The sequence below is a fragment of the Salvia splendens genome, chromosome 11, assembly GCF_004379255.2.
Source record: "Salvia splendens isolate huo1 chromosome 11, SspV2, whole genome shotgun sequence".
Lineage (NCBI taxonomy): Eukaryota > Viridiplantae > Streptophyta > Magnoliopsida > Lamiales > Lamiaceae > Salvia > Salvia splendens.
Window position 1 is genome coordinate 12,551,282 of NC_056042.1, and position 21,181 is coordinate 12,572,462.

A 21,181-nucleotide genomic window follows, 5' to 3' on the forward strand; every position below is an offset into this window, starting at 1 on the left:
AAATCTATCTAAGTTGCGGAATACAATTTTAATTCTACAAGGAACTGATTTGTGTCACACTAATTGCGATTACATGTTCCACGACCACTCAACAGTGTAGAAGACTTGACTATTTGCTTATAACACATAAATGTAAGACAAATGAATAAACAAAGCACGATGTAACAAAATTACTTCTTATGGATAAAAGTGAACCATGAGTTTTACATATACAGAGCCCATGTTTTTTCAGTATACTAACTCTAAAATTCCAATCTACGTCATGCTCCTAAATTTGAGTTAAAAGAGACGTCAAATAATAGGCAACTATGCAGTAAGTAGACAATTACACAATAATAGGCAATTGTACCACAAACACATTTATAATAAGCGCAGTGGAGAGGAACTAATTAACACAAGAAAACTCAAATCATTCAATAAATGAAAAACATATTAAGCAAACCATACTACAAACTAGGAACAAGATCTAGCCACTCATGGTGGTCACAATTATAACATTAATTGACGTAAATGTCATTACGGACAGGTATTCGGTAGATGAAAGATTCAGTCTTTTCTCCAGCTCTTGGATGTCTCTTTTAAAGTTCTTTCTCTAGGGTGGCAAAAGTCCCTACTCAAACGTCTTTAGGTCTTATTTATATTTGGGAGACTAACGCATGTGCTTAAGATCAAATCACATTCGGATTCGGCTGAAAACTTGCCATATCATGTGATTTTACCCAGCCCGGTGGAAGTTTATGTCCTCCACTCGCATAAGTTACCCGATCGGGTACCAGGTAAAAGTCTTTGGAGTAACATCTCATTATCACCCGATCCGGTAGCTTCTTCATACAGCCAATTCTCACTCGGGTGGATGTGCGATTTTTTCCCTTTTCTCATACTTCGTTCTTTCTTTTGCAATGTTTGTACAACTTATCCAACATTAAGGATGTTCCATTACATTGTTTATTTAATATCAAGTGCCTTTCCGCATCTAAACTTACTTTAGGAGTGTTTTTGTGCTCTACTACAAATATCAAAGGAGTAGTATTTTAGTGACACAATTTTAGTGAACAAATAGTTAATTGTGGCTCTACGTTTGAAATTTTTTAGGAGGGGAATGAATGAATGCAAACGTATTTTGCCAGAATAAAGAGTTTCATGATCACATAAAAATACTACATGTATACAAAAACAGATTCATTTCTCAGAGAGAAAAAAAAATCAAGATGACCTATAAAATCTTATTTTGGTTTCTTTTTTGGTCTTTCTTCAGATTATATTCAGTCCAATCTCGTCAATCTAAGTTTCTAAGCTTTACAGTGAAAATTACCACGTGCATTCTTCATTACTTAAGCCATAATCGACTCGTAGTCTCTTCAGCTCAGCTTGGAAACCAGAAGTAGACTTTAGTGTTCGTTGCGCAAGAACCCTTATATCCTCTCGTGAACAATCCCGGGAAATACGAACTAGCTCCCACAATGCACCCACATGGATCATGTCTCTTGCATTAACCTCTGTAAAGAAGAAAACGAGCATTTTAGGTGTAATAACTCTAGTCACCTTGGCTTTTCATAAAGTAGACGCAGCATGTGTGTAGTAAGGTACTCACCATGTTGAGCTAAATGGCAAAGGGCTAGCTCGATGTGGCGCCTGATTGGTGAGGCGTCGTTGTTGGCATTCTGAACTATCCAAGGAAGGGCACCCTCTTCAATCAGGACAGATCGCCCAGTCTTAGTCCCTGAAAAAGCAAAACACCATTATAGAGGTTAATTATGAATGCATTATGTTTATAATGTTGAAACCAGATCAAATGTGCAACCGAATGTGAGAGAAAATAACAGTATCCTTAAATGAGCCTTTGTTATGTTTAAAGACACTTGCTAATATATGAAATATGGTAATAGTGATGAAATGTTGAATGAGGATGGGACAGAAAGAGTATATGTATGTCTTTAGACAAAGGTGCCTTTAACCCATTTTGCAGCAAACACAAAAATTATAAAATAAAAATCCTACTCAGAAGCTTCTTTAGTTTGTCATGTAGTAGTTTGATGTCCAAATAAGAAACTTTATGCATAATAAGAACAAAACTACTAAGTAACTTTATGGAAGAAGGCATGTAGAGAGTGCCATGTAACAGTAATTTACTTGGTGGGCAGAAACACCCAGAACTCTTTGTACCTTGGGTGGATGCCCTAGACTCACATTTGGCGAAGTTCGCCATCCCACGAGCTACTTGTGCAAGAACATCTGGATGTCTACATCTAACCATTTCCACCAAAGCTCTAATACCACCTTCACCTCTCAGCTTTACTTGCAATTTATCTGAGAATATGAACATTAACATCACAGATAGCATTAAAGACAGAAAACGCTACTCTAGTAGCCCCTTTGTACCAAAGTCTCATGGAATTCGAAGCAATGACATGACCTTTGCTGCAAATTTTTAATCAGCAGTCAAGAGAGAGAGATCTTTAAAGACAAGTTGGAGTACTAAGAGACTTGAAGGGAAAATATATGGCATTACAAGGAGGAGGATTCACTCCATAGAAGAAGGCAACAGTAGAACAAGATGCTATTTTCTCATCATTAATAATTTAAACCTGGTGAGGATAGGAAATGGAATTGAAGGATTGTTGCTTACCATTGCCACAAAGATTAGCAATAGCTCCAGCAACCATACGAAGCGTTTGAGGATCCTCTGTCTTGGTTGCTTTTAGGGACAACAAGCTGATGCCCCCTTGAGCCATTATGAGCTCCTGGTTGGTTTCTGGAAAACCCCATGAATTAAACATATACGTAAGTATCTTCTCTACATTATTCTCTCCCATTACTTTACCATTTCTCCACTTTAACTATTTATTATCATTTTTATAAAAACGAGTGCAGAAAAGTCAAAGTGACTCCGAATGTGGGACGGAGGGGATATTAAAATAATAACAAAGATCTAAATAATAACAAAGACTAATTAAAAGCCATTAGATTTGTTGATCTAATGGCTTTAAATAATGTCATGTGGAATATCATTTTAATTGATATATTGTATGCTTATGTTGTCATTTGTACATATATTAGAAGGGATGTATTCATTTTCATATGATAAATATTGTTCAAAAACAAAACACTTGTAGTCCATTGGATCTTGTGATTTAACGGATAGATTAATGTCATGTGTCATCTAATAATGTAACTTATTTTAGTAAAATAATGTAACATTTTAGTCTAATAATGTAGCTTGGCTAATAACGTAGCATCTTAGCCTAATAATGTAGTTATCACAACCATCCAATCCAAGGATCCAAGAGTTGTGATTTGTTTGATGCTTAACACTAAGGAGGTATTAGGACCTTAATGCACCCCTTATATTAGAATCCTTATAAAATTATCTTTAATTTGATATGTTGTGAAAATTTAATTTAAATTGAAAGAGTTATGTGGAACATGGAGTACAAAGTTTTGAGATATTTTTTGGGAGAGGGAAAGTGGATAACTATTTCGAGATTACTAAATTACCTTTATATTGCTATTCTAAAAGATGGAATCTTGATCGCTGATTTTCGAATATGATGGATTTTAAGTGGTCTTTGGTATGTACTAGCGTGGTAGTATCAACCTAGTATGAGCCTATCATCAATAGAATATGAAATAACTCCAATTAATGAAAAAATTACCATTCATTGCAAGATTGGCAATGGCGCCAGCGGCTACTCTATGAATGGTCTCATCATTGGAACTTCTCAGAAGCTCAAGTAAGGATGTAAGCCCACCAGCTTGAACAATCTTTTCCTGATTTGATTCTGAAGATTAAGGAAACATGATATGTCATGAACTTGACTTTATTAAGCAAACATATACAAGAGGTAAGACCTTTTTACTTGTAAAGATGATATTCTGAAGAACAAGATGACAACATAAGCAATTCATGACCTTATTCAACAATCAATGATGGGGGAAGTAGGGTTTTTTTTTCCAGTAATAGATGATTTAGCAGGTCACTGCATTATAAGATAGAGATGTGACCCAAACTTAATCGGAAAAGATTAGCATTGCTTCATCTAGAGACTTTGACGATTATCACACAAAGTAACCGGCTCTTATAAATAACTGCATTGTATCAAACTGCTGGTGTGATGACCATCTATGTAGTTTCAAAGTATGTCATTCCTTCCACTAAAGGAGCCACTCTAAAACCAGTATGACTGAACAGAATCGTCCATGGTTCCAATGGTATCACTGATTAAATTTACAGTACCAGTACTTCAGCCTCAGATGTATACTTGTAGTTGTAGACAAACGAGAGGAAGGAAATACAAGGAACGGAAACAACGTTATATTACTAGAAAGGAAAGGAGAGTAATTCAGATATACCTTCCGCTGCGAGATTAGCAACTACTTTAACAGCATGAATCCGTACATCAGCATCATCAGATTGAAGTAATGACAATATTTTATGCAGCCCCACTGTTGCAGTGCAGTAAAATTCATCAACATAATTGCTAGAATAAAAGAGAAGAAACAATAACCTAATAGGAATGAGGAATCGAATTTTAGATTGAACAATGAAAACAAAATTAACAAAGAATAATCACGAGAAGGTTTCATCCTGCCCATCTGCAGATGCTGCTATTCTGGGAAAGAATGTCCTAGACAGGTCTTTTTTTAGGGAGAAAATTTTGTTTTATAAAAATAAGCCATGCAAAGACCAGGTAGCGGTCCACATGGAAATACTGAAAAAAATAATTGACTGAAAAAAGAACGAGACTACAGACGGAGGGTCGCACACAATCTCTCATGTCCGTAATAACATTGAGACTAGAAAATGAGGTCCTAGAAAAGAATTGGATTAAAGTAACACAATAAATTACAAGTCCACCTTGTTCAAAGAGTTTCACAACTGATGCTTTGTCTCCATCAGCAGGCTCTCTCAGTTGCTGATGCTTAGCCTGAGGGATGAGTGAGTCAAGAGAGCTTGCTGCTTGACCACTCAATCTTTTATCAAGATTTCTTCGTGACTACAAGGTCATAAGTAGTAACTATGTTAGTAATTCATCATGCACATTACTAATACTCCCAGCCTTTTCTTTTATTTGTTTTTTTCTTCTCAAAAAAAATTCCAGTCCAATAGCCAATGAAAAATTCAGCACAGACAATAGTGGACTAAAAATACCAATAAGCTGAAGACAGAAAAATTTGGGCTGCTACCATTGCAAGATTTAATTCAGTTATAAATCAATCAGACACGGTTTTGATTAATATTATGTAGTCATCTCGTCTCATTAGGAAATCCAAAGAGCTTGCAATTTTTCCTAAGTTCAGTTCAAACTTCAAATCTATGACACCCAAAAGATGAAACACTTCAAGCAAGCCAATTTTGAGAGAATGTAGACTAAGAAGTATTGAGATGGACAAACCAGTATTAATTTCTGAAAGTGATTAACTAATGGGTAGCAGATGCATTGTATGAGCTCTAGCTCCAAAATAATATACCAACACAAAATCTTTCAGTTAGAAGACACATACAATTGACAATGTGCTGCCACTGCAATTATAAATTGCAAAAGTGAACTATCATCTAATGCCTTAAACTTGGCCTCAAAATGAACCGGAAAGAAAGGATTGGCAAGATAAATATTGTTGTTTGAATATTGAGCAGGAATAATCCATATTATGAATTCTCTTGTTGGGCGGGATTAGTAGGTTACTGAATTTAGATTCCAGTTATGAAGTAATGGCAGTTCAATACTCGTCAAACATAGATACCTGGTCTGCTTCAAAACTTATTTGCAATAGTTGACTCTGTAACATTTTGATTTCTTCTTCCAGTTTTGCCTTTTCACATTCTTCATCTTCCAGCCTCTTACCAAGCTTTAAGATCTCAGAATTTCTAGCAGCCTAGTGTAAAGCCAAGTTACAAAATTTATCAAGACAGAGAGTAGTTGGTCGGATTATTGAATAAAGTAACCAACTCAATTAACACCTCCATGTTTTTCCACTGAATCAATTGCTTATTCAGGTTATCAACTTCGGCTTCTGCAGCGTTGCGTAGAAGAATTTCATTTTTAAGCTTTTGCATAAGCTCTGTGACTTCATCAGAACTAGGTAACACTGGAGGCTGCAATATGAAGCAGTACATGTTTGGAGAAAAATACCAAAAATAAGGGAACAAAAGATAATGCAGATATTGTAAACAAGGCTAATGGAGTATTAGTTCTGGATTTACATAAATCCATTGTTCATTGTTCATTGTTCAACTATATCAAGTGAGAATAGAAAATTTCTAAAGTCTCTTTATAGATCACTCTCATGTAAAAGTATCATCATCAGCAAGGTTACTAAAGCAATAAATAGAGTATCACAACCAAGGCTTATGTTTCACAAACTAAGAGACATAGTTTTTAGATTGATCTCATGCGTCTCCCTTCCAAACTGATAGCTTATAACGTGCTATGAAGTCGACATATAAAAAACTTATCTGTTAAGCTCAACTTCCTTATTTTATACACCTTCTGTCCCATAATAGAGGGCACACTTGGGTAATGGCATGGGATTTTAGGAGATGTTGTTTTGTGTGTTGAGTAGAGAGAAAAAATAGTACTCCCTCCGTCCCACTGAAGATGACCCACTTTCCTTTTTGGTTTGTCCCAACTAAGATAACTCATTACTAAAAATGGAATCACCTTTATCTCTACTTTATTCCCTCTCTCTTACTTTACCCTCTCCACTTAACACACAAAATAAAGTTGCATAAAATCCCGTGCCGCCCAAGGAAGGGTTCATCTTCCTTGGGATGGAGGGAGTATATTTATATTAATGTGGGAGAGAACTTTTTCCAGAAAAAGGAAATGTGACATCTATTACGGGATGGAGGGAGTAGTATATGGCTTCTCAAGAGACCATTTAGATTAGATAACAAGGAATTTAACACGCAGTAGAACTGAAGATTCCTATCCACATTAAATGCAGCTCCTTATTTCTGCACTCTGCTTCTCAAGTAAATTCAGGACATGAAGGAATGGATTCGCACATTTAACACAGGTAGGACTCGAATAAAAAAAGAGTGTAGTTACTTAAAAATAAAATATCATTCATCCATGGTTGCAAAAGCAAGTACAGGGTGATGAGTTTTTAACTAGGTGAAAAGAATGCGATGGATGATGGCATTGTTTAAAGTACATTTCATCCTCTCCAGCAAGAGTACAAACTCATCTAGCGGAAAAATTGCATGCAGGAAACCCAAAATTCGTATGAAAAAGTCAGGCAAATTCTTTGTAGAGGTTGTAGTTTAAATTTTTGAATCAACATCAATAACTAGTTAGAACCAAGAGAACCACATTAACGAGATGCTACCATACTGAGTAAACAAATGATTGCAAAATACCTGTGACTTTGATTTTTGATCAATGCCATAATCTGATAAACCAACATTAACTTTTTGCTGGCCGTATTTTTCTTGTTTTACTGCTGATTGTTTCTCAAGCCTCTTTAAAGACTCAGCATAGTCTTTCTGACACTTTAATTTCTGCTTCTGAAGGAAAATAGATAGCATTATCCAAAAGAGAATAAAGCAAGTCAAAATCAGAACAGAACACAAGAATAGGTCCCTGCATATCGAAGTCAAACTGAAAGACAGCTATGCATAAAAAGCTCTGCAGAACAAGTACTATATAATCATATTGTACAAATCTATGTACCTTCTGCGGCTTCTATAAAGGAAATGAAAGAAATTAGTCATGTAACCTTAGAGAACCTTGACTGTATGCCATTTAGGGCCTATACATGCATGAGCACGTCTTAGGTCTCCATATGAAAGAAGAACGTCTTTGGCCTCACATGCATCAATCAGATGCTCAAGGTTTTAATCAGAAAATATACACATAACTGTTAAGAAGCTGCACACTGAGCACACAGCTAACTATTCTTACAACTATAACTAAAGAATACATTGTGCTTGTTGCTATTGAGAAACATACAATTATTTTTTTAGGGAACTTGAAATTTCAACGAAAAGGCATAATTAGCCGTGCTCTATAAAAGAAAATCATTAGGACGTTATTCTCATGAATATTTAATTATATATCATTAACTAGTTATAAAAGAATTTCTAGACCAAACATATTATATTTTTCCAAACTGAATTTAAAAACTGACACAACTGAAAAAGAAACCAATGCATATTTACACCAAGCATCACACTCATCTGGTGCATTTACTCACCTCCAATGCATCAGAATAATTTTGTTCCACCCCAGCAATATGTTTCTGTCCATCCAAAGTTATCCTTTCAATCTCGTCATCAAATGCTTTTTGTTGCCTTTCATGTTCAGCGGTTAGCTTGTCCAGTTGCATTTCAAGCCTCCTTGATAAACTTTTGTAATCAAATTCCTCTTTGAGTTTTACCATATTCTCCACCTTCATAGCCTGCCATAAGAAAATAACACTCCTATTATAACTTCTTATTGTTTTACACCTCACTCTATAAGCATATGAAGAGTAAACAGTTTGGTCTACGACCACTAAATGCAACATAATGAAAATCGAAGAAAAAAATCAAAATGAGGAGAAAATTGAACTTACGCGTTGCCCAAACGAGATGGTGCTAGATGTTTCTCCTCGGTGGCGTGGTGATGGCCCAATAGTAATAACCAATGAGGTTCTAGCTGTACCTGCATATTGAATTCATACAGCCTGTGTTATCAAATCCTGGTATTGGATCTTTCAGATTTTTTGTATAGATGTAGACCTTTTTGTGAAAAGAAGAGAAACCAAGCAAAACAAGGACAGCCTAATTAAGTTACATCTGCTTAGATATTAATAATAAGTAGAACTGTGAAAGCAGATAGCTAACAAAATTGTGAAAAATGACTTGATTTCAATCAACAACATACAAGAAAAATCCGCAGTCAGTTGGGCCATCAGAGGCCCATTGAATGACAACATTGCTGAAAAACTCCCAAGTAGCTTCTGCAATTGACTAATGAATTTACTCATAGATAGATGTACCTAGTTATTTACATAATATTAATGAAACACGTCTAGATTGGATAATACTTCTCTTTCAGAAGATATACAAAATGATAAAATTAAAAATTTCTTCTGCTAAGTTTTGCATAACTGATAAAATCATGCATAGCTTATCCAACATCTTCTTATTGAGGTCTAATCTTATTTGTTATGAAAGGATCTTGAATGCACTTTTTACGCACTCTACCAAACAGAATGTCTCAAATGTGCTGACCTTAATGTGTATAATGTGCTACTGATCTACTTAGTAGATTTCATGAAATCTTTGCATATCTTGTCCCATAATTATCTAATGTTTCCTTATCTTCAGTTAATCTTACTCCCATTACGGTAGATGAGTCCACTAAGAAAAGGGTAAGGATGCACGGCCATTGTCCACAAAAACCTAGAGTTAGAATTGAGCTATTTCAACTCTATTTGCCCTTGTGCTTGCGACAGCTGTAGCTTGTCATGCTCTATTTTAATTCAGCATTATAAGCTTGGTCATGAGTATGAGGAACCTTCTTTTCATTGAATATCGCTCTCTATTCAATTGTTTATCTTAGACTCCTTCCCGAGTGTATTGTGCTGAAAGTGAAGCACAAGGAAAATAGAACTGAAATTACTCCCCCAAAAGATTCCTGAATCAATGTTTCAATAGATGATCTCTAGCTCTTAGGTTTCAAGAAATAGGCTGCGCATCGACACCAATTGTTAGGAAAATGGGAAAAAAACATGAGGAATCATTATAAATCATGATATATGAGACAAGATAAGATTTCATGTGATCACTCTTCTAAATCAATCCCATCATCTCTAGCATGATGCATATAAGAGTAGGAATTCTAAGTTCAAAAAGTGAGCACGACCAACGGACCTGAGATTTTCCATTTGTTAAATTTATTGAATAACATTACAAAAAATAAAGGACGACGGAGAAAGCTGGGAACAGAAAATTTCATTGGAACTTCATATTAATGAAAGACGCTACGTAAAGTCCAAATGCACGTTATATTCAGCGAAAAAGAAAAAATAAGAATTCAAACATATACTTCAAACAAGGAGAGACATGCAGATACCATGGAACTTCTAAACCAGTATCAATATATCCTAAGATCGATACATCTACGTAAAATTCATTTATAATGAAATTTGACGAGAGGTGGCATGACATGAACAAGGGCAGAGGATGAAGAGAGTTTCTTTTATGGGAATACCTTTTTCAGACATGTATGTTATTCATCCCAAATAGTTTTTCATTTGAGTTTATCTATGCAATAGAACCAAGGAATGCATTTCATTCAAATCATCACCTCCAAAGGAATCTCGAAGCAGTCTTGTGAGTTTTGAATCACGGACAGGAACATGAGCACTATTTTCTGCCAATGCATTGATACACTTCCCTAATGCACTCAAAGAGAGATTAATATATTTGGCTTCCTCTAATGTATGACCCTCACTCCCTGCCAGAGGAAGACAAAACACAGTCAAAAGCATGAAGATTAAGAGTTAGAGTATAACATGCCAAAGCAACACCTTCCATTGATACCAAAAAGAAACAACTATAATAATATGTAAAGTATGATATATTCCTTATAGCAAAAGTAAAACACATGCAATACTCACTAAGTATCTAGAATAGGTAGTCAATGATGCGTCCAGTTTCCCATTGCAGGATTAAGAACTGTACATGATGACAGATATTAATTCAGTACACTTGTTGAATATGATTAATTATCTAAAGTTAGGGGCTTATTTGTTGTATATTTTAATTTTAGTTAGGATTGTATGGGTCAGCATCACGTTCATCTTTGTTTTTTTCTTTCTCATTTTTTGCTTATCTCAAATTTATGATTCTTTTTTAATTTTCCCCACTTGCAGTTGTATACTTTTTTATGGTGCTATGATTAATAATATCAGTTCTCCTTATTCTGTTTTTTTCCTATGATTTTAGTTGTGTGGTATGCATTGATTTTTTTCTTTTCTTTTGGTTGTGGCTGTGATTGATGCAACCATTTAAATTTTTATTTTATTTTCTTTTTATATTTTCAGAAGTAGAATTAACTATTTCTCTCTTTCCTTTTGAAATTAGAAAATGATAATTAAAAGATTATTGTTTGAATTTTATAAAAGTAAAATATTGAAATATATTTTTATCTGTCATGATTAATAGTAATATATATTTCAAGAGAGATATTTGAAAGTGGGACCCTTGCATAGTTAGCTTTTAGGTTGAGCTGTTGGGGTTTAATTCTGGGCAGAAGTAGGCTAAGTAGCAGTTGATGTGGTAGTAATATGGGCAAACTGATACCTGACATCGAGGTGCCACCACAAAAGATGCCCTTCGGATTTGTTACCAAGATAAAATACTTTAATTCTAATGTTATATAGGATGGGATGCCATTTAGATGTAATCGAAACTGATGCAAACATAATAATGCAGCTTCTCTTCAAGAAGGTGCGAAGGTCAAAAAGCTATGCCACATTAAGTGAATGGAGCCAAGACTAGAAATAAAAATTTGAAAGCATACCTGATTTATCGATGCGCTCAGAACCAGCAAGATCCACGATAACTAGCTTGCTTCTTCGTATAACGGGAGGCTTCAATGTTTTGCTTATCGGGGTCCTGTTACCATTTTCAGTAGAAACTGAAGAATCTTTTCCTTTCACTGACCTCTTTACATGTATCTTCAATGAAGAAATAACCCCAAAAATAGTCATTATATATGCATATATAACATACTTATACTTAACAGTATAAAAAAATAGAATGCACATTATTTACCATTAGAATGGCGTGGCTACGAGAGGACTCTGTATTTAATTTTGTGTTTGTGGCAAAACGATGGGCTTCCCCTAACTGCAGTAGTTCCATAAAACTTTTATGGTCTCTAATTTGTACCAAGGTTGCACCAGGAAGAGAAACATCTCCATTTTTCGGGTCTTCCACAATAGTTATATTATCGTTAGATGGATTAAGAAGATCCTGTATTGTTTCCATGTAAAGCTGCACCAGCACATAGATAAATAAGTTTCAGTAAATACTTGCAACACAGAACTGCTGAATAGGATCAAGCAACTAACATTTAAATCATTTTCATAGATTGTAGCAAGACCTGATAATAAGAAACAGAAACTGAATCATTTTCAGGTGATACTTCTTCCAGTATATCCTCCATTGCTCTCAACATTATCCCACGACCAGCAGCATCTTCTTCACCAAGTCGTCCAAGAGTGTAGGTTTTCCCTGTGCCCGTCTGTCCATATGCCATCACTGTTCCATTGTAACCATCTAAAACACTCTGCAGAAAACAAAAAACTGCATCTTATCAAAAAAAAGGTTAGACCTTTTGCCATCCAGGATGAAGATCACATAACAACAGATATCAACCAAAAGAAAATTCAGAAGGCCGTAGGATAAGAAAAGGTAAGAAATAGAATTCACAAGTCTGTCAGAGTGCTCACAAAACCTCAATATAGAATATCCTATTAGTGTGAGTAACAGAAGTTATATTTCTAATTACCACTAAATTTATCAGCAAAAGTTTTGGTTTTAAGGAATTTAATAACCCTAAATTGATAACAGTACTATGAATGATCTGAGGTCTTTAAAATTTGAAGTAACAAAAAAACATCAGTTAGTTATACTGCACAAATCAAGCCATGTCATGAAAATAAATCTGGTAAACTTTTTGGATAGATCTTCTTAATAATTTTAAAAACTCACTCATCATTAGATTTTCAAGTGACAACCAATTTCTTGCTTACAATGGGTAAAGAGACCTCTTTGAAATCCATTTCAACGACTATCAGCTACTAATATAGATTACATGCAGCAACAAGTTCTTTATGAATCATGCTGCATAGAAGAAGATCTTAATATTTAATAACAAAATAACCTATTCAATCTTCACGTGCAACTAAACGGCACGTGACATTGGAAGTACAGGAAAAACAACGAAAACAAACAAACTAAGCTTGTAGTACCTCAACTACTGGCTTTGCCACAACTTCATATACACGTTTTTGTGATGCGTACTCTGTTAAGACTTCATCGAACTCATAGGTATCAGAATCCCAGTTGTTTTTTTGAAGTTTCAATCGCTTCAACTGAAACAAAATTTTGATAAGCATATTAGAAAGAAAAAACTCCTGACATGAAATATATTGCCAATTTCCCAGGACAGTGCAATCTGAAAATGGTCCCTTGAACACAGCCATATAGTCATTAGTCATTATAGGGCTGTACCTCTGGTTGCAATTCAACACAGTCAGCAAAATCAGCATCCGCTATCATCTCTTCAGAATTTCGAGGCCTTAATCTGACAGCAACTCGCACTCTCCCAGAAACTATCACATAAAGGCAATATTCAGCAAGCAGTGACCCTTATAGAAAATTCTAACAACCTTCAAGTTCGAACGATGCACAAGGTTACAAATGATGATCTTTTCGGGAAGCACACTAAATCAAAGAAAAGAATGATGCAGGCCAATGTGAAGGGGAAACAATCTATAACATAACTAAAGGTTTCCATATCTAGCAGGCCACAGAAAGTTAACATATGAAAATGGCACAAGAAAGAGGAGAAAACAGCAACAACCTAAATCACATTCCCTACCAGATAATTAGCCTGCAAATACGCCACTAGGTGTAAATCCTACAAGCAGATAATTGTCTCACACTTGCAGTTATCGATAACTAACACAAATCAATACGATACCGGGGCACGATTATCTTCAAATGACTGCAGATAATGCATTACAGAAACATCACCAACCAGCGTTACAAAGAAACCAATCGACAAAGAGGCCAAAACATCCTTTTATGCACAACATAAGAAAAATAATGTCAAATTTTTGGCTGTAAACAACAATTCGCCATTTAACAAGGCAATTATAGCAAGGAAAAGAGGGAAATGTCACACATTACACAAAAACAATCGGAATTCCAAAATCATGAACATGTCTATCTAAATTGCAGCGAAGATTACTCGTGGAATAATCTCGGCTTCCGCGGCGAAGACTGGAAGCAGCCGTGGTGGAGTGGTGCAGCTTCGACTTGAGAGATGAAGATGGAGAGAACTTAGAAGTGGAATTGCTATAATTCTCAAACTTGGTAGCCCCTGCTCTTGATGCGCTGCCTCCATTCCTGGTAGACATTTTGTTTTCTCAATTCTCCTAATTTTTTTCTTCACATTATTGGTGGGGAGGGGAAGTGATCAATGGAGTTCGAAAATGGAAGAAAGGTTGCTTTTTGGAGCTGCTTGACAGTTGAAAAGGAAGAGGGTGGGGTGGGGTGGGGTGGGTAGGGTAGTGGGTAGTGGGCTCGTAATCATCTATTTTTGTAATTTACTCTGTAATTAAACAAAAATTTTCAAGACTCTGGAAATACATCAACTTTTTTACATGCTATAGCATTCAATTGAATTTGTATTTATTGAGCCTTACCCAATAAATATTTTTCCTTTTATTTTATCTTCTATTCACGTCTTATTCATAGTAAATAAACTGGAGTATATTGAAATGGATAAGACAATTAAAAACATATTTTAACATTATTTGGTAATGCGCATGTAAGGGATCTCAAGTGGCTTTCGCCCAACAATAGCCCATTAATAGCTCAGCCACAAACTCCTCCTGTCACATCATCAGCACTAAAAATCCTCCCGCTACATCATCAGGACAAGCAAATAGCTCAGCAATAGCCTAGCCACATCACCCCTAATTATATAAAACAAATAATTGACAATCACACAAAATACGGAACTAAATGTACGACACAGATACGGGAAAATTCAATAATATTATTTAAATTTTAAAAAAGTACAATAAAAAAATGATATATTATTTTCTTGTTGAAATTCAATTCTTCTATGAACTAATTTGTTCTTAGAAAAATGGAATTTGCACTTTTTTTTTAGTCCTTAAAGTTGGAAAATCAATTTTCATTTTTTTTAGTCCTTAAAGTTAGAAAATCATGTTTCATTTAAAGTGTGTGAACTGATTATTTTACCCATGAAACCATGCGCCACACAAACTCAATGAACCGCTAAGTGGGTCACTGGCTGATCCAAGGGGCAAGAGGGGCTGGTTGCCCATCCCCAGTCGTCTGGAAAGCTTAAATTTTCCCTTGAATCGAGCTGAAAAATAGCATATATGCCCCCTCCATAGAGTGTGCAAATATATTTATTTTCAATAAATGTCATATAAAATGTAGTAGTCCAATGATTTAGTTGTTGAGTTTTTAACTAAGATGTCTAGGGTTTAACCCTCAACAAGAATATATATTTTTCAACTTTTACTTTTTTATTTTATCAATTCATATTTCTTCTTATTATCAAAATAATACCTTTAAATACTTTATGAAATCTAAACTTTTACTAAGTTGCATATATGTTGTTATATTTATTCTTTAGTTAAAATGATTTTTAATTTTGTGTTAAAGTTTTTTTATCCTAAAGTACTTATAATTTGATCCATGCATCTTATTCTCTATGTAACAAAATAAACATTTTAAATAATTTTGAATTCTAAATATTTAGTGCTCTACTTATATCACTTTTGTATATAATATTTTAAAATGAATAATACATATTTGCAAGCTAAAGCATGTTTATATTTTATTAACGAAGCTAGTGCTACTTAAATATTAATATAATATTATTTATTTTATTATTAAAAATTCCGCCCCCGCTATTTTCGGGGTCTGGATCCGCCACTGAACTGGGTGTGGGGTGTCAGTGGGTCGTTGACTGATCTTTTGATTTTTATGGCGATCTTAGTGGACCGTTGGGTGGGAGGTCTTGGCTCACGCGTTTCTACAACTGGCCACTGGTTCCTCATTGTCCGCTTGCATGCTCAGTGACCACTCACTTTGGTTGCTGACATGGTCCGATATCTCTATCTTCATATTGACCAATTTAACACATTTTCCACAGACCACATCAAAATACAAAATTATACTCCATGCATAAAGGTTATTTCACATGCATAAAGATCAGAACGAGCCAAATCTAAGCCCTAAATGTATTCAAAATCCATGTTTATAAACTACAAAGGTTATGTCTTTTCATGAGAGAGATAACTGTCATTATGGTTCATTCATTTCTCTTCATAGTATATGCCTTGACAAGCAATTATTTGGCACATATTTTGACAATTTCTCTTAAGGAATACATCAGAAATGATTGAGCCAAATACAATTGAAGTGCTGGTTCTCTTCTCATAAAAAAAGAAAAATAAGTAGCTTTTAAATCCTGTGTGTATTTATCCGAACCAAAGGATTTAGCCAAATACAATCTAAGTGGTTAGGTTCTCTTTGGGTCTGGTCATTGGGCTTGGCGCTTGGGCTTTATCCGAACCCCCATCTTAATTGTTTTAGACCACCAAACGAGTCCAAGTCAGCGAGCCACATCACCAATATGATGCAGCCAAGCAAACGTCCATGACCGAACCTTGACGTGTCCAGATACGTCTCGTGCAAGTTCGGCCTCGAGCTCCCATAGCATCTGTAACCGGACAATTAGGACAAATTTGTTGGTACATAACGAGTTTAATGTATTTCTTTATTCTAGGAGGTAGTCATTTTATCTCTTTGAATGGTACACTAATCTGAGCACTAGTAGGAGCGTTTTTTGTACTGCGGGTCATTTTTATTATCCGCTTTGGATATTCCTACAAATGTAATGAGCTGTAAATTATTTATTTTTCGTTTTTTTATACTTTATGGTTTTATTCTTTTTAAAGTAGATTTATTTGTCTATATCTGTTATATGTGATAATCGAAGACACTAACCTTGAAATTATAATTAAATTTATGGTACGAATTTTGGCATATAGAGAGTCATGCCACCTTAGCGGTCTCTCGACAATTTATTGATTATGTGACCAAGAAATCTTGTTTTGAGCAACATTTAGTAAAGTCACCCTAGTGATATGTTAAATTTTATTTGAACTGTTACATGATCAAACATGTTTTTAATGTGACGAATGTGATTTATCATATTCCAAGCCTACTCTTTTACAATGAATATGCTTGGATAACTCCTCATTGATAACAAATTGGTGGCATAAAATTATATTGACTTGAAAAATACATTAGTCCTTCATGTCCCTGATGTCCTTGCGAATTATGTATCCAAGTTAGCTATTTGATGTATATTCTAGTCATATGACAATATATTTCATTTTACTTTCTCAAGCAACTAAATTGTGTTGTATCTTTGATACTCTAAATTCAGCAATGGAGATAATGACTGGTATTGGTGTCTGGTGATATATTTGTGACGCAGAATTGACATGCAAGATCATTGTTGGAGGATGGATTATAGGTTCATATACAGAGAATGATCGACTCATTTTCTAGAGATTGTGATATTGGAAGTGTCAATATTTTTCTTCAACTATTTATTTTATTCTCTCTTTACTTAATACATTAAACATCTATTTCTAAAAACATCTACTATCTCGAGTACATTTTTAAAACTAAAATATGGTGTTATATTTTTTAAAGTAGGGAAGTATAGAGGGGGGAGGGGAGCAAGCAAGTCTTTGAACTCTGACTTAGAAAATGAGTAATTTCATTTTAAATAACCAAGCACCATGAGTCCGTGACCCAACCACATGTCAATTATGCAACTCATGATGAAATGAAATAATACCTAACGTTTTAATTAATAAACACTTGAACATTTGCTCCACACCTAAAGAGGCTTGCTTAATATACATGCAACGCCATTCTTCAAAAATAAGCTAGCTATCCAAAAAGAAAAAAAAGTTAGCTATCCAAAGGGTTAATTTCTCTATCTTTAGACCATCTTTAATGGTATACTAAATCCTAACATAGAATAGACAATTAGTTCCCATTATACTCTAAAATCGATCTCATTTTTTTTTTGAGTAAAAAATACTTATTTTTAGGTTTACACTAAAATAAAATAAAATCTTTTTCAATTTTTGTGAGTAAAAAAGCATAACATAGAGAATAATCTTTTAAGTTTGAGTTAAATTGTTGGAGTAAAATCACTATTTGATGTGACATTTACACTAAAATAAGTTTGAATTTAGTGGTAATGATTGGAGATGCTCGTACAACGTTGTATGAGCGTCTTGTTGCTTAATTGGTAACTAAAGGGGTTTATATTCAACTAAGGGACTTCTTGGTATGATTGAATGGAATAAGGAGGGAATGGAATGAAGATGAGAATGTAATTAGGTCGGGAATGGAACGAGGATTTCATTCCATTCTTGTGTTTGGTGAATATATATAAGATACAAATGGAATGTAATTGTGTAGAGTGTGTAAATTATGTGCAGTGAGTGGGGTGTGTGTAGTGCGTGGGGTGTGCGTGGTATGTGGAGTGTGTATGTAGTGTGTGAAGTGTGTGTTTATGCAATGTGTGTGTAGTGTGGATTATTTTTAATAATCAAAATTTCTAAAATTCTAGTTTTATTATAAAATTTTAAAATTATAGTATCGAGTGATATTGAATTTAAATATAATATAATAGTATAATATATTTTATAATTTTGTTAAAATTTAAAAGAAGAAGAAAAAAGTATGAAATGGAATGGTCATTTCTTAGCAAAATGGAAGGAATGACTATTTCTATGAGGAGTGGAATGATGATTTTAAATGAAATGGTAATTCCTAAGGAAATAAAATATTAAACGAAGAAATGAAATGGAGATAGGAATGGAATAAAGACATCCTACATTCCTTTCCATCATATCAACTAGCCCTAACGGTTTGGAGGTTTCGTTCATCTTAAATGCATGGTATATTAGATGTACGTGAGTTGTAATTAAAAATGAGTAATAATAATAATAAATGTACTGATTCCCAAATCATTAACATATGAATGTAAAATAACGAGCTACCATAAACAAATAAGATCAATACTTTTAATGATGAAATGTGGCATATGCTTTTTAAACATAAAATAGCCATTATGTATGATGTAAGAAAGATAATGGTCGCCGTGAAAAAAAAATATAAAAAGTAGTCACTGTTAGAAAAATGATATGATACAAACTTTAGTTTATATAAGCACCTTATATGTGCGTCCTCATCATAGCAGATTTAGATTATCTGTTTTGTTGTATACGTATTTAGTTTGATTTTAATATATTAAAAGTATTATTAATATTTTTAAGTTTATAAAGTTCAATAAAATTAAAGCTCAATTTATTTGTTCTTTATAATTTCAAATAAATAGATAAAATAACAAAAGAAGAACGAGTCAAGTTAAGTTTTATGAATTTTTATAAAATTAAATATGTCAATAACATTATTGATATATTTAAATAAAAAAATAAAATAAAACAAACACCGCTAAACATGCATAAAATAAGGATGATACTTATAAAATACTCACACAATGTGTACATATGTGTGTGTGTGTTTTTAATATGACTATTATTTCTTTGACCAAATGAAATGGTTGTAAACTTGTATGTCACCATTAACCTTTTCTTGTTAATAATAATATGAAAGTGTGGGTGGTGGGGTTGTGATGTTGAGCACTTAAGTATCATAAATTTCTCCCAACTGAATTTTGATAAAGTGTATATTGCATAAATTGGATTGCTTTTTCTTTAATTGAGAAGGTGGAAACCATAAAGGTTGGAAAGTGAAGTTTAAATGTATGATTGATGGGGATTTTACATCTGCATCCTGATTTTCTTTCCTCAACATAGGTTGGAAAGTGAAGTTTAATTTTATGATTGAACGCGGCTTCCCTTTATTGCACTTGAACATGTCAAAAAAGTTAACATTTCATTTAACTATTACTATCAAGGTAGTGGTGGTTCGATTTATTAGATAAAATAATTGTGAGATGCATTATTTTAGTTAGAATTGATGATTAATTATGCATTATTATCTATCTAGAATTAAATTGTGAGATTCAATTTCAGGAACCAAACACAATACATATTTAAACCCAAAATATAATCCTGCAAATTTGAGCCACCCATATTTTACAAATATTAATATGCGGCCCATTATTCCAGATTTTCTTCGTCAAAGTATTCACAATAAACTTAATACCATTAAATTTAATATTTAGGGTCGTTTCTTATAGTTTAAATTATTTTGAATTCCAACGGCATGCACTCACAGCCATGCACAAAATCGCAACATGTAGCATATAGTTAACTAGAATCATCAATTCCAAATTAAATTGGCGGTTCCAAATTTTCAAATTAAAGATTTAGTGTCGTTTCTTATAGTTCAAATTAATTTTGAATTGCAACACACACTCATACATAGAAATTAGAGTCATAGATGTGTATGATTAATTGGAATCGTCAATTTCAAATCAAATTTGCAGTTCCAGTTTTACAATTAAAACCGGGGAAATGGCCAACTTTTGGCAAAAATAACTCACTTTTTACTTAAATTTTATTTTATTTTTCTTTGATATTCACACCTCAAATTGAAAATTTCCCCTTTAAATTTTGTCCATGCAACCTTTATACTCAAATCACCAATCTTGTGTTAACAAGATTCATACCTTTCATCCTTTTTCATGTTTGCAGGAGGTATGCGACTAATGTGGAAATGTTGGCTTTCTAAGCTTCTTGTGGTTATGGTATTTGTGATTGTATAAGATTAGACTAAAAACTATTTCTTTGTCTTCGGTGTCTTAACTTGGTGTGCGTAGTGCCCCAAAGTAGCTTTGGTTTGTCGTTTTGTTTTCTTTGTTTTTGTTTTATAACTCTTTGCACACCTCTCGCTGGGGAGTTTGAGCATTTTGGTGCATCTGCTGCACATATAAAAAAAACAAGATTCATATCTTACCAATTATTTCTTCTCTCTTCCACTCCGGTTTCTTTGTGTTCATACTACTTTTACATTCAATTTCTCTAGTGTGCTTACTTTAATCTTTAATTAAATTACATATTTACCCATCACCTACATAATATCAAGAAAGTGGAGAGAGACGAGTAAGTCATGGTCCCGATGGCCCGAAGGGGTTCTGTTTATTGTAATTACGTACCAATTTGTTCAAATCTACACATAGAAGAGGATACAATACATTTATCTGGCACATGAAGAAACGTCAACCAGTTGAATTTGGTATCAATGGAGGCTAAACCCAACTAAACTACCCACAATGGGGCGGGGAATACTAGATCATCCTAAATCATGTACATCCTTTTCTCGTTTCCTCCAACTCCCGTTGACATAATCCAA

The 21,181-nt window shown here is 34.0% G+C and overlaps 1 protein-coding gene across 2 annotated transcripts; it reads right to left on the reverse strand.

Annotated features, from left to right (window-relative positions):
- Positions 1-1,118: 1,118 nt before the first annotated feature.
- LOC121755500 (kinesin-like protein KIN-UA) lies at positions 1,119-14,252 on the reverse strand. Of its 2 annotated transcripts, none has more exons than XM_042150796.1 (19): positions 13,974-14,252; positions 13,232-13,332; positions 12,970-13,092; positions 12,099-12,284; positions 11,768-11,989; positions 11,514-11,670; positions 10,296-10,445; positions 8,557-8,645; positions 8,197-8,400; positions 7,361-7,501; positions 5,960-6,094; positions 5,743-5,874; positions 4,856-4,994; positions 4,351-4,443; positions 3,654-3,779; positions 2,627-2,752; positions 2,164-2,307; positions 1,592-1,720; positions 1,119-1,496 (listed from the first exon to the last, which is right to left on the reverse strand). In XM_042150796.1, the coding sequence occupies exons 1-19, from the start codon at positions 14,140-14,142 to the stop codon at positions 1,309-1,311; spliced, it is 2,754 nt and encodes a 917-aa protein (XP_042006730.1). In that variant the 5' UTR covers positions 14,143-14,252; the 3' UTR covers positions 1,119-1,308. The 2 variants fall into 2 exon arrangements, with proteins under 2 accessions (XP_042006730.1, XP_042006729.1); XM_042150795.1 differs by having other exon boundaries at positions 7,361-7,507; positions 13,974-14,251.
- Positions 14,253-21,181: the final 6,929 nt, after the last annotated feature.

Excerpts from the sequence above, each read along its gene's own strand:
- LOC121755500 (XM_042150795.1), bottom strand. The coding sequence starts at position 14,142 with ATGTCTACCAGGAATGGAGGCAGCGCATCAAGAGCAGGGGCTACCAAG. Across the intron at positions 12,285-12,969 it reads TGGCAAAGCCAGTAGTTGAG|AGTGTTTTAGATGGTTACAA; the intron begins GTACTACAAGCT and ends TGTTTTCTGCAG. Across the intron at positions 4,444-4,855 it reads TGTGAAACTCTTTGAACAAG|TGGGGCTGCATAAAATATTG; the intron begins GTGGACTTGTAA and ends GCACTGCAACAG.